Here is a 13,400-nt window from a genome sequence, read left to right on the forward strand (position 1 = left end):
CAACGTGGCATGAAGCTTTTCCAATTCCACCAGCTTATAGAGACGTCCCTTGCGGAGATGCAAAGAGAATAGTGTTACTTCTGATAAAACCCTTAACCGAATCCCATAGAATTCTGGGGTCCTGTACCAAGCCACCATTAAATTGCAGGAATTCAGTGAGCTCCTCTTTAAATTGCAAGTTAAACTCTCCGTTTTTCAGTAGTGTTGACTCTTGAGTTAAAGCGCCATCTAGGGGCACGGGATGTTATTTTACTGAGTGAACCCTTGAGGAGGATACCTTTGTGGTCTGAAAGTGCAATGGGCAATAAGTCAACATCAAAGCTATCAAATAGACGCAGGGAAGAAAAAACATAATCAATCCTGGAAAAGGTCTTATGTCTTGACAAGAAGAAGGAGTAATCTCTCGCAGATGGGTTGAGCGATCGCCACATACCGATTACCCCTGTGTCCTTAGACCAGGCCTGTAGTGCTGTGGTAGCTTGCTTCTGATCAGAGGTCTTAGCGTGATTGGACCTATCAATCAATGGATCCCAAACTGCATTAAAATCAGCTCATACTATTAATGAGTAATCAGGTAGTTTCAACATAGCTGTAGTGAGTATAGCATAAAAGTTAGCGTCATACAAATTAGGGGCGTATGCAGAAATCAGCGCAATTTTCCAGTTAGAACATTCTATTTTAGCAATAGTCATTCGACCATCTGCATCAGACCACACATCTAACAGTTTAATATTCAAATTTCGCTTCGCTATTATGGCTATACCCCACGGGCCTTGGTGCTAAAAGAAGAAGAACTTATGCTATGGTAAAATGTATTTGCCAGTCTTGCGTTATCCGCCAATAAAAGGTGCGTTTCACTCAGTAAAGCAAGGTCTACTTCCTTCCTTTTTATCCACTTTAGTACACTTGTGCGTTTATGCTGTATATTGAGACCCCCTGTATTCCAGATCAATATGATCAAATGAGCCATAGTCTAAAAAGGCTGCAGTATGACTGAATGTAATTTGTTTAGAGTAGTACACCATAATAGATACATATCCACTCCTATTGAGTTCCGAGCGTGAGCGTGAAAACAAAAATAAAACAGAGCGAGTCGACTGGAAAGAAAAACAAAAAACAACACAATCCCTCATTCCCTCCCCCACATCAGAATACTTGTCCGGTATCGATCAAACATCAGTTGGTCACCCTTGACCGAGCACAGCAACCACAACAACATTATGTATCTTAACCATACCAATAACTTGTAAGGTATATTATAACAATTTAGAAAAAAGGAACCCACTTCACTCAACTGAGAGAAGAAATCTATGCAGAGTTCAATGCGAAGTTCAAAGTGCAGACGATAAAAACAGGTGTATTAAAACACAGCTCGTCTGAGTTAAACTTGAAGAAAAGGGCAACATGCATACCCGTCATTGAGATAACACAGTGCATACAAACCTTGAGCGTTATCATTCAGCTGGAGAAAAAAAGTCATAGTAGACATGTGGCAACGGCCATGTTAGCTAGGAGCACGCCCCGAGCTTAGTTTAATCGGGCTCAAGGCCTGTTATATCCTGATTCACGTAGGTAGCTCTGCCGAGAGAGGACCATCCCCCTCGACCGGCAGATACGTTAGAACATAGTTAGTTTGAGTGAAACCTGTGAAGCACAGTTCGTCCAAGTGCAAACTTGAAAAAAGACAATATGCATAACAGTCAATGTGAAGTTCAGTGCGAAGTTCAATGTTCAGACAATAAAAAGGCAAATGCGAATTATACTTGAAAATAGTCAGTGTGCATACCCATTTCTGGAAATATACAGCGAAGATAAACCTTGAGTGTTACCGTTCTGTTGGTCCGAAAGGCCGCGGTAGGCAAGTGGTAACGTTAGTGTTAGCTTGGAGAGCCGGAAAGTTAGCATAGCTCGCGCTTAGCATACCAAGGCTCCGAGGCCTGTCACTCCCCGGTGCCCGTTGCCTGCTCCGCCGGGGCCGGCTCTCCATCCTCGGCCCGGGGGGCTGCCGTGCCGCTTCGAAGAAAACTCTCCGCCTCGGACAGCGACGTGAACAGGCGGTTGAAGGAGATAACTCCGCGGCCCATCTTGATCTTCAGAGTCGCAGGGTATAATAGGTAGTGGAGAATTATCCAGCGCCTTTCCTACAGAGATATTATTATTATTATTATTATTATAGGGGCACTTATTATACAAGTATTATTTATCATCTGGTGCCACCTAGTGGGCGTTTACTGCAACTGTAGGATGCCTGGGGACTGAGATTTGGACAGGTGAGGCTGATTCAGCGTCTCTGACGCACTATTTAAGCGACACACGTAGCCATATGCCTGTAATGAGAAAAGCCCTGTGGGCGATCTAACTGGCTAACGGTACGTTGCATTGTATTATCTCTTGTATGCACTGACTCTGTTCATAACTATCATTTATATATGTAGCGCATGTGGCTAATGGATGCCGTTTTGTTTCCTGTTTTGTATAGGTAAATAATCTACTGACCGATGCTATATGCTGACAGCTACTAACTGTTACCACTGACAGCTGCTAAAATGCTACTGACTGTATCGACTCTACTGGCTAAATACTACTACTAACTGGCTAAATGCCACTACTACTACCAAGCTGCTAAATGCTAAATGCTGCTAACTAAGGACTAATGCTACCAGCTACGAGCTGTCTAAATTGACCATCTGGTGGCTATTAGTCAATGACAGTGGAACATTGGAGCGTTTGGATGGGATATCCTAAATAAATAACGTTCAAGCAAGAGTCTGAATTGTTTCCTTTGGTCCGGTATAAACAGTTGATCGCCTGCACCCTTTCAATGGGGAGATCTAGTTGACATATTGACAGTGACTGCTAGATAATTGAACAATTATTTACCGACGTGCCCGCTATGAGACGGGACGGACGGAACGCAGAAGCAAGTGCCCGCGTGAGATACCCCTCAATGTCAAGGTGGAACCAGGACGGAGTGGATACACACGACGGGGCACATCGAGAGGACGCAGTCAGCTCAAGGGAAGTGATAACGTTGATGTTGACTGCTTACTGGGTTGGAATCGCCGTATTCCGCCCACATGATGACTGCTTGAAGTGGTGGAGTCGCCGAATTCCATCCAATGCTAACTGCTAAGACACTGCTAGCTGCCAATGCTTAACGCTAGCCATTAGCCAACCAATGCTAATACTGCTAGCCACGAATGCTAACGCTGTTAGCCAAAGACTGCTAACATTGCTAGCCACGAATGCTAACGTTGCTAGCCAAAGACTGCTAACATTGCTAGCTGCCAATGCTTAATGCTAGCTATTAGCCAACCAATGCTAATACTGCTAGCCACCAATGCTAACGCTGTTAGCCAAAGACTGCTAACATTGCTAGCTGCCAATGCTTAATGCTAGCCATTAACCAACCAATGCTAATACTGCTAGCCACCAATGCTAACGCTGTTAGCCAAAGACTGCTAACGTTGCTAGCCACGAATGCTAACGCTGCTAGCCAAAGAATGCTAACACTGCTGGCCACCAATGCTAGCTAATGAACATTATCATTGACACCCATGCCTTGGCTGTGTTGAATCAAGCAACTACGGTGTTGCTCCAAACGCTGTGAACATTATCATTGACACCCTATGCCTTGGTTGTGTTGAACCAAGCAACTACTTTGTTGCTCCAAACGCTGTGAACATTATCATTGACACCCATGCCTTGGCTGTGTTGAACCAAGCAACTACGTTGTTGCTCCAAACGCTGTGAACATTATCATTGACACCCTATGCCTTGGTTGTGTTGAACTAAGCAACTACATTGTTGCTCCAAACGCTGTGAACATTATCATTGACACCCTATGCCTTGGTTGTGTTGAACCAAGCAACTACTTTGTTGCTCCAAACGCTGTGAACATTATCATTGACACCCATGCCTTGGCTGTGTTGAATCAAGCAACTACGGTGTTGCTCCAAACGCTGTGAACATTATCATTGACACCCTATGCCTTGGTTGTGTTGAACCAAGCAACTACTTTGTTGCTCCAAACGCTGTGAACATTATCATTGACACCCATGCCTTGGCTGTGTTGAATCAAGCAACTACGTTGTTGCTCCAAACGCTGTGAACATTATCATTGACACCCTATGCCTTGGCTGTGTTGAACCAAGCAACTACGTTGTTGCTCCAAACGCTGTGAACATTATCATTGACACCCATGCCTTGGCTGAGTTGAACCAAGCAACTACGTTGTTGCCCCAAACGCTGTGAACATTATCATTGACACCCCTATGCCTTGGATGTGTTGAATGGTGTAAATACGTTGTTGCTCCAGACGCCGTAAACTATACTATGAATGGATTAACCAAAGGCTGAAACGGTGCTCATTTACTCTATCCTATTTGCTCACTCTCATTGTGGCCATTACCAGGTTCAAGTGAGTGAAGCGAAACTACGTTGACCCACTATACGGTCCCGTCATTATCTCCTGCTTGGAGCAGTGTCATTGTAATCACTCTGCTACACGCCAACTATACGAACTGTGCTTCTGACTGTTAACCTCATTGTTTACTACTGCCTGCGACCAGCGACTCAGCCGCAAGAGAAGCTCCAGTTGGGGCAACGGCTGACTGGGACAAGATGGAGGGTGTAGATGTGGAAGAGCTAAAGAAGAGGCGTACTGCGGCGCAAACAGCTTTCACAAGGAGAGCTAACCAGGTAGCTGACAATGTTGACACCGCATCGCCAGCGGAGCTGGTCAACGACAAGAAAGCCCTTCAAGTAGAGTTTGCTAAGCTCGTTGACACGACGGGAGACTATGTTGGAGCATTGGAGGAGGCCGACGGAGCCGCACATGCTACCGTGATAGCCGACGCCACAGCAAAGAAAGACGCAAGCAAGCAGAGGAAAACGGCACTGGAGAAGAAGATCTTCTCGGAGGTATGGTCCCGCTTTGTTCAGCCAGAGTTAGGCCCCCTTGAAGTGGAGTTCAAGGAGGCCTTGGAAGAGACAAAGAGACTCAGCACCCAATGGGCACCCAAAGACAAAAGAGCGTTGGAGGGGAACAAATTGGAGAGGAGACTCAACGCCTTCGAACAGATGGTGAGAGAGTGGAGATACTTTCTTCCAACTCCCAACATAGCTGAATTGGGGAAGCGGTACAGGCACCTAGACGAGGAAAGAGCAGCACTAATGGACAGGTGGTCGACCCTCCTAGAGCCTGGAGGAAAGGGTGGCGTTGAGCTGGACGACAAGGATGAAGAGGAGGAAAAGGTACACGACGTTGAAAGGGATGGCGATGTAACCAGCCCACCTGGCGTCGCCAGGGACGCTCCTCAACATGCCACTGAAGCTGACCCCTCCCCGTCCTCCGACGATAAAGGGACGGTCGCTCATGCCCATTCACCTCCCCAGTGTAACAGCGGTCAAGCAGAGGGCGCTTATGGAAGCCCTCCCTTGCCTCCCGGCAGCCATGAGGAGGCCTCCAACGCCGTCCATCTCCAGTATGGAGTAGGGACCGCAGGAAGTGGGCCTCTCCATCATGTTGGAAGGCAATCACCCCCACGGGTAAGACAACCCAGCAGGGAACCCCGTTTCAGTTCATCCGTCACCATCTATATTCATGCCAACCCCACTGACACGCCTCAGTCACGAGGTGACCGCGCCACGTCACTAGGTGATGAGGGCGCAACGCAGGAAGGTCTCGCTCACCACAGAGACCACCAGGGGGCCCGACCTAGGATCAAGCTTGCCGCCATCAATCTACCCAAGTTCTGTGGGGACAGAAGGACCTATTGGCGCTGGCGGGATAACTGGGAGGACCTTCAGGCGCTGGCAGAACCCTCAGGTTTACCAGTGTGTAAACTGTATCACCTACTGGACAGTGTGGAAGAGCCACTGAGGAAGAAGCTTGGGCTGGATCGCTGCAGAACCGCGGATGACATCTTCAGGCTCCTAGACAACCGCTTTGGGGACAGGAGCGTGACCGCAAGCCTGATCCTCAAGGACCTGGAAGAAATGCCTGCAGTGCGAAGCAGCCAGCCTAGGCCGATGATAGACCTGGTCCAGGCAGTGGAAACCGCACTGTATGACCTGAAGGACCTTGGAATGGAGGATGTTATCAAGAACCACTTAACTGTCGCCGCCATAGAGAGGAAGCTGCCTATAGGCATGAGAGAGAAGTGGATCTCCTACGAGCGTGACCCCGCAAATGGCGTCACGCCCAAAAGCTACTTCGACAGGCTCTTGTCATTCCTGAAAGGACAGGAAAGGATCCTCGAGAGGCTAGCACAGCTGGAGATCAGAACCACCCACGCTGGCGATAGACCAACCCAGCGTGAGATGCTGAGCGACAGAGGTAGTGAAAGACAGTCATTTACCAGAACAACAGTGAGTGATGTCAGGAGGGAGTCCCAGAGGGACCCGTGCACCATGTGTGGAGACAAAGCACATGGAGGGAGACTTTACTTCTGCCCGGCCTTCAAGAAGGCTTCATTGACGGAGAAGAGAGCCCAGGTGAAAAAGGCAGGGATGTGTGCCAAATGTCTTGATTATCACGGGGTTGACAGCGGGTGCAGGGAGAGATTCTTCTGCCATGAGGAAGAGTGTGTGGAAGAGGACGGCCCTGTCGAGCATCATTTCCTCCTCTGCCCCAAGACGCAAGGGAGGAGTGAAGCAACCGAGGAGCCACGAGCTAGGAGAGGACCCCAAGGCCTGACAGAGAAGCAGGAGGAAGTCATCGCTGGGTTTGCGCTCCAAATGGAAGCATTCAAAAAGGCCTTCACGAACAAAACAACCTCCAAAGTGTGCGCCAGCAAGAGCCTGTTGGACAAAAGCGGCATGAAAGAATACCCAGTCCTCATGATGCTCATGGATGTCACAACAAGAGGAGGAGACTGTGTTGGAGCGTTGATGGACCTCGCCTCCGACACCAACTATATCACTCACAGTCGATATCAAGAGGTATGTGGTGGCAATCAAGGTATGGACCCCGAAGGAGACCTCAAGGTGCCATGAGATGCTCTGCTATGGCCTTGAGGACATTGCCAAGGTGGACCGAGTGGTGGACTCTGAGCAGCTGGAGCTGTTCTTCCCACGTGTCCAGCCAGGAGAACTGACCCGGCCCGAGACCATCGACCTGCTCATCAGCGCCCGGGAAGGTCGCTTAGTCCCACAAAGAGTGGGGAGAGTCGGCGATCTGGTGCTGTGGGACGGCTCGCTGGGCAAGACTGTGAGTGGTGCGCATCCAGACCTCTTTGAGGGGGTAGAGTTGACGGCACGCCAATCATTGACCCACTTCGCGCACTCCCTGGGGACGAAGGCCGTCGAAGTGAAGAAGCACCTTGCGGTAGACCTGACCGAGAGTGGCCGCCCGCCTGGTGCGAAGGAGCAACCTGCATCACTCCCTAACGACCATAGGATCTCACAGTCGGCACTCCTGAGAACGGAGAAAGCCTCAGGAGGGACCACGCATGGCGTTGAGCCTACACCAGACAGGCCCGGTGTGGTCAAGGTGGGAGGCGTAACGCCACAGAAGCCAAACCAAAGACACTGGTCCAAAAACGCCCCAAGAGGGACCCCGAGTGGAAAGGAGCCTACACCAGGCAGACCTGGTCTGGTCAAGGTGGGAGGCGTAACGCCACAGAAGCCAAACCAAAGACACTGGTCCAAAAACGCCCCAAGAGGGACCCCGAGTGGAAAGGAGCCTACACCAGGCAGACCCGGTCTGGTCAAGGTGGGAGGCACAGCGCCACGGAGGCGAGACCAAAGACACTGGCCCAAAAGTACCTCAAAAGGGGCCTCAAGTGCAAGGAAGCCCACACCAGGCAGGCCCGGTCCTGCAAAATGGGATGCAGTGACTGGCAAGGAACTCCAAAACACGTCCGATGAACTATGCCTGGTTGGGCAGGAAGGAGAAGTCCACAGGGCCAACCACAAGGGCGTTGCTGAAACCCTTTCACAATTGAGGAACAATGACCAAGTCAAGGACGTCGAAAGTCGCCTGTTTCTGCCACAAAGAAGGACGTCGAAAGTCGCCTGTTTCTGGCACAAAGGACGTCGAAAGTCGCCTGTTTCTGGCACAAAGAAGGACGTCGAAAGTCGCCTGTTTCTGGCGCAATTGAGGACGCCGAGGATTGCCTGTTTCTGGCACGATTGAGGATGTCGTGGATTGCCTGTTTCTGGCACAACTGAGGACGTCGAGAATCGCCGTTGCCGACATAACTTACGTAGTTTTCACGGACGCCGTTGAGCTACCACTGTAGATAGAACGAGAGTTGTATCTTTTCTTTTGTTTCCCTTTAAATATAAGAACAATTTGTATGGTTTGGGTAGTTTTCTGAGCCCTTACGGCCAGAATACTAGGTGGGAGGTGGAGAATTATCCAGCGCCTTTCCTACAGAGATATTATTATTATTATTATTATTATAGGGGCACTTATTATACAAGTATTATTTATCATCTGGTGCCACCTAGTGGGCGTTTACTGCAACTGTAGGATGCCTGGGGACTGAGATTTGGACAGGTGAGGCTGATTCAGCGTCTCTGACGCACTATTTAAGCGACACACGTAGCCATATGCCTGTAATGAGAAAAGCCCTGTGGGCGATCTAACTGGCTAACGGTACGTTGCATTGTATTATCTCTTGTATGCACTGACTCTGTTCATAACTATCATTTATATATGTAGCGCATGTGGCTAATGGATGCCGTTTTGTTTCCTGTTTTGTATAGGTAAATAATCTACTGACCGATGCTATATGCTGACAGCTACTAACTGTTACCACTGACAGCTGCTAAAATGCTACTGACTGTATCGACTCTACTGGCTAAATACTACTACTAACTGGCTAAATGCCACTACTACTACCAAGCTGCTAAATGCTAAATGCTGCTAACTAAGGACTAATGCTACCAGCTACGAGCTGTCTAAATTGACCATCTGGTGGCTATTAGTCAATGACAGTGGAACATTGGAGCGTTTGGATGGGATATCCTAAATAAATAACGTTCAAGCAAGAGTCTGAATTGTTTCCTTTGGTCCGGTATAAACAGTTGATCGCCTGCACCCTTTCAATGGGGAGATCTAGTTGACATATTGACAGTGACTGCTAGATAATTGAACAGGTAGACTTCTATGCCCTTCTCCCGAGCAACTCCCATAGCCTTAGAGAAGGCCCTGCGACATCTGGCGGTGTAGTCACTGAAATCCACGTCGAATCTGAGGGTATAATTACCCACTTTTGGAGGGTCTTTCCTGGCCTCTTGGAGAATAGCCTGACGTATAGGGAACCGCAGGCAGCAAAATATAAAGGCACGTGGACGTTCGCCCTTCTCCGGGGGACCGCTCCTGAATATTCTATGCGCCCGCTCAATCTCTGGTTTAGAGACGGTCGGAAACCACTGTGGAATCATCTTTTCGAGATACTGAATCGGCGCATCGTTTTCAATGTTCTCGGGTAAGCCGTATATTCTGACGTTGCACCTTCTATTCCGGTCCTCTGGGTCAGCCATCTTATTTTTGTAAAAAAGGAACTTGTCTTCAATCGCCGAGATCTCGGTGGAGTCGGTTTCAGCTACGACCGCCACCTCTGCCATCTCTTCTTCCACCCTAGAGAGCCGCGTGGTCGAGCTAGCTACATCCTCCTGGAGCGAGTCCAGTCTGTTGGTTAGCTGCAGCATGCATCGAGCTCAGCACGGAACAAAGACCTGATACATTCAACGTCAACCTCATTTAATGTTCCAATCTTGTTCGGTATTTGTTTAGCCATATCTACGAGGTATAATGTGAGTGTATGTCGTAAAATTAGCGTCGTAATCCATATTAAAGTGAAGTGGTCACGGAGCTCGGAAAAGTTACGCAGCCATCCGATCTGAGCGTAAACCGGAAGTCAATATGTACCTTTTTTCTATGGTTTAAGCGAGATGGGGTCCATTACCTTGTGGAGCGTAGCGTTTCTTGCGGAGTCGTGTTGGCTTGTGAGGTGGCAGCCTCCTCCCGGTGAAGATGGCATTGACCCGCTTGGCCCAGACCTGATGACTCCGCCCGTCCCTCACCCCACACCGCGGCTCCGCCATCTGCTTCAGGGTGGCACTGTCCAGCTTCCCCGTGACTGCCAGTCGCGACAACCACTGGAATTCTCTGGTGATAAAGGAAGGGTTTTTAAAGAGTGATCTATCGCATAGTTAAAGGTGCTATAGATAACATTCAGCCACTAGATGTCTCACTAGAGCAACAGCATGTAATTTATCCAATCAGATGCATTTCACGTGGGGAACTGGGAAGTAGGGAGGCAATACATGCCTGCAACATGTAAACAACAACCTTAATTACCTGAAATAAATTAATTCATCAATAACTTTTTTGAAACTCATTTCTAAATGCTTGTATTCTCTCTCTCTCTCTCTCTCTTTTTTTTTTTTTTTTACTGAGACTACATTAACATCCTATGTCAGACTACACTAACCCCCTAATTCAGACTACATTAACCCCCTAATTCAGATAATACATGAACCCACTAATTGACACTACATTAACCCCCTAATTTAAACTAGGCCAGAGTGAGGCTCCTGTACTATAGGCTGACAGGCCAGAGCGAGGCTCCTGGACACTAGGCTGACAAGCCAGAGCGAGGCTCCTGGACACTAGGCTGACAGGCCAGAGCGAGACTCCTGGACACTAGGCTGACAGGCCAGAGCGAGACTCCTGGACACTAGGCTGACAGGCCAGAGTGAGGCTCCTGTACACTAGGCTTACACTAAGTTACAGGTTGAAAAAACCCTCAGCTCTGAACTCTGCAGAATCTGCACCTGGCTCGCTGATAAATCAAATAAAATGTATTTATAAGGCCCAACAACACACGTTAATGTCCCCATGGGCCGTACAGGTCTTCTTTAAACAAGTCAAGAAGAAAACATAACAATAAGTCAAGAACAGAACAAGGACACCATAAGGTCCAACAAATTTAAAATAAATGCAAATAAATGAAAGAATGCAAGCACTCCCAGACATACCCCACGCGAAGGTAAGGGAAAACTCACTAAAACCTAACAATAGGTCAAAATACTCCACAGGCAGTGTGGAGGAGAGAAACCTTAGAAGGGCCATTCAAGGGGGGATCTCCCTTCTTAGATGTCGGTGATAGTAGTGTTGCAGACGGACAGTTGGTAAGCATGCACTCAAGTGTGTAGTGAAACACAGATGAGTGCATGCAATAGCAACTGAACATTTTGAAAGATAACAAACTATCATTACACCTGGGTAAAACAGAGTCCATTCTCTTCGGATCAAATAACAAACTCAGCAAGACCGACGGCTTCTCAGTTACAGTGGGTGACAATATTGTCACAAGGAAAGATGAAATTACATACCTAGGTTCCATCCTAGAGGCAAATCTTTCCTGTGACAAAATGGCATCCAAGGTAATAAAAAAAGTCAACCAACGAACTAGATTCTTGTACCGGATCTCCTCTCTGGTAAACAAGAATACCCTGAAGACTCTGGCAGGAGCACTCATTCAAGGGTACTACGACTATGCTTGCACCTCATGGTACCAAAGCAGCTCAAAGGCGCTAAAAACAAGATTACAAACATCACAAAACAAACTGGTCAGACTTCTACTTGACCTTACCCCTAGAACCCACCTCACCCCTGCCCACTTTGACAACCTAGGATGGCTTAGAGTAGATGACAGAGTACAGCAACTTGCAATGGGCCTGGTCTACAAGATACACTATACGACTAAGGTACCCATGTACATGTCAAAATACTTCCCAAAGGTCAGTGAATACCACGACACCAGAGGAAGCTCAACAAATCATGTTAAACCCAGATTCGGCTCAAACAAGGGACTAAACACGTTTAGCAATTATGCCACATCAATGTGGAACGCCCTACCCAAAGCTGTAAAGGAATGTGAATCCCTACCCACATTCAAAACCGCTCTTAAAGAGCACCTACGGGAGGCTGCAATTCTAAACTGGCCACCGTAAATGTCCAACCCCCCCCCCCCCCCCTCCTAATAGACAGTCTCCTCCCCACCGTATGTATATTTCTCTCCCACCCACCCACCCAGGCACGTGCACACATAGAGGCCAAGGGGTGCTCGAGCACCTGCCTTTTTGAGCATCATCAAAAAAGTGCCCTTTTAAAAAATAAAAATAAAAAAATTTACCGTTACGCATATAGACTGCCCTTCCAACTGAAAAATGTCAGGATAGAATCAAAATATTAGGTAAAGAGAGAGAGATGCCCCATATTCCATTGCAGTTTGCACGGCCTCCTCAGCGTGCCTCTCAGCGGACCTATATATTTTATGCATAGCGTGGGTGGTGGTGATGATGATGATGATAGAAACCGCTGTGGCGCATACAGTTGAATGCTGGTATTACACTCATTGAGGGACACGAAGAAGTCAAGTCCGATGGGATTTGGGAATCTCAAATACAAATCGGGATTGGAATAAAAAATGCATTTATATTAAACAATACAGAATATACAGCACTTCTTGGGGTCTGTAGGGTAAGCACTTATTCCCTCCCCCCTGAACATTTATGGAGATGTATGGGCCTTTTAAGTCAGTGATAAAAGTGTCTTTCAAGGATAAGTGAGCTCCTGCACTGATTATTATAGTTCAATATTCAATATTTGATCACCAAAACCCCCCAAAAAGCATTAAAAAGGGGGCCTCCCGCCCGAAAAGGGACCTTAAAAATCGCGCTCGCGCGCTCGGTTAATATATACACACAAGTGTAGTGCCCTTTTCAGCCTTTGAGCACCTGCCCCTCTAAAGTCCTGTGCACGTCCCTGCACCCACCCCCTCCTAATGTACAGTCTCCTCCCCACCGTATGTATATATTCTCTCCCCACCGTATGTATAGTTCTCTCCCACCCACCCACCCCCTCCTAATGTACAGTCTCCTCCCCACCGTATGTATATATTCTCTCCCCACCGTATGTATAGTTCTCTCGCACCCACCCACCCCCTCCTAATGTACAGTCCCCTCCCCATCATATGTATATACTCTATCAGGATCTATGGGTAACAGTACTGTATATTTTCATATCGTATATGTCACAAATGTAACAGTACTAAATACCTGTATGTCATGTATGTCCCTATGCCATAAATGTCATGTATGTTGTGTATGTCATAAATGTCACTATGAATTGAAAATGGGGGACCCTGATGTAAACAAGACAAACGTCTTTCTCTGGTCTGCATCCCCTTAACAATTGTCTGTATTGAGCCGTACTGTATTGTACCCATTCTGCAATCTGTTAAATAAAGTTTTCATTCATTCATTCATTCATTCATTCATTCATTCATTCATTCATTCATTCATTCATTCATTCAGGCTGACAGGCCAGAGCGAGGCTCCTGTACACTAGGCTGTCAGGGCAGAGTTGAGGCTCCTGG

The 13,400-nt window shown here is 47.7% G+C and overlaps 1 protein-coding gene across 2 annotated transcripts in view; it reads right to left on the reverse strand.

Moving 5' to 3' along the window:
* Positions 1 to 13,400, reverse strand: part of mmp28 (matrix metallopeptidase 28) — a 125,959-nt gene that overhangs the window by 67,989 nt on the left and 44,570 nt on the right. For both annotated transcript variants that reach the window (XM_084333279.1, XM_084333278.1), the window contains exon 3: positions 9,921 to 10,123. In XM_084333279.1, the coding sequence (XP_084189405.1) occupies positions 9,921 to 10,123 (203 nt within the window). The remainder of the gene's footprint in view (positions 1 to 9,920; positions 10,124 to 13,400) is intronic.

The sequence above is a fragment of the Notolepis coatsorum genome, assembly GCF_963971535.1.
Source record: "Notolepis coatsorum genome assembly, chromosome: 1".
Taxonomy (NCBI): domain Eukaryota; kingdom Metazoa; phylum Chordata; class Actinopteri; order Aulopiformes; family Paralepididae; genus Notolepis; species Notolepis coatsorum.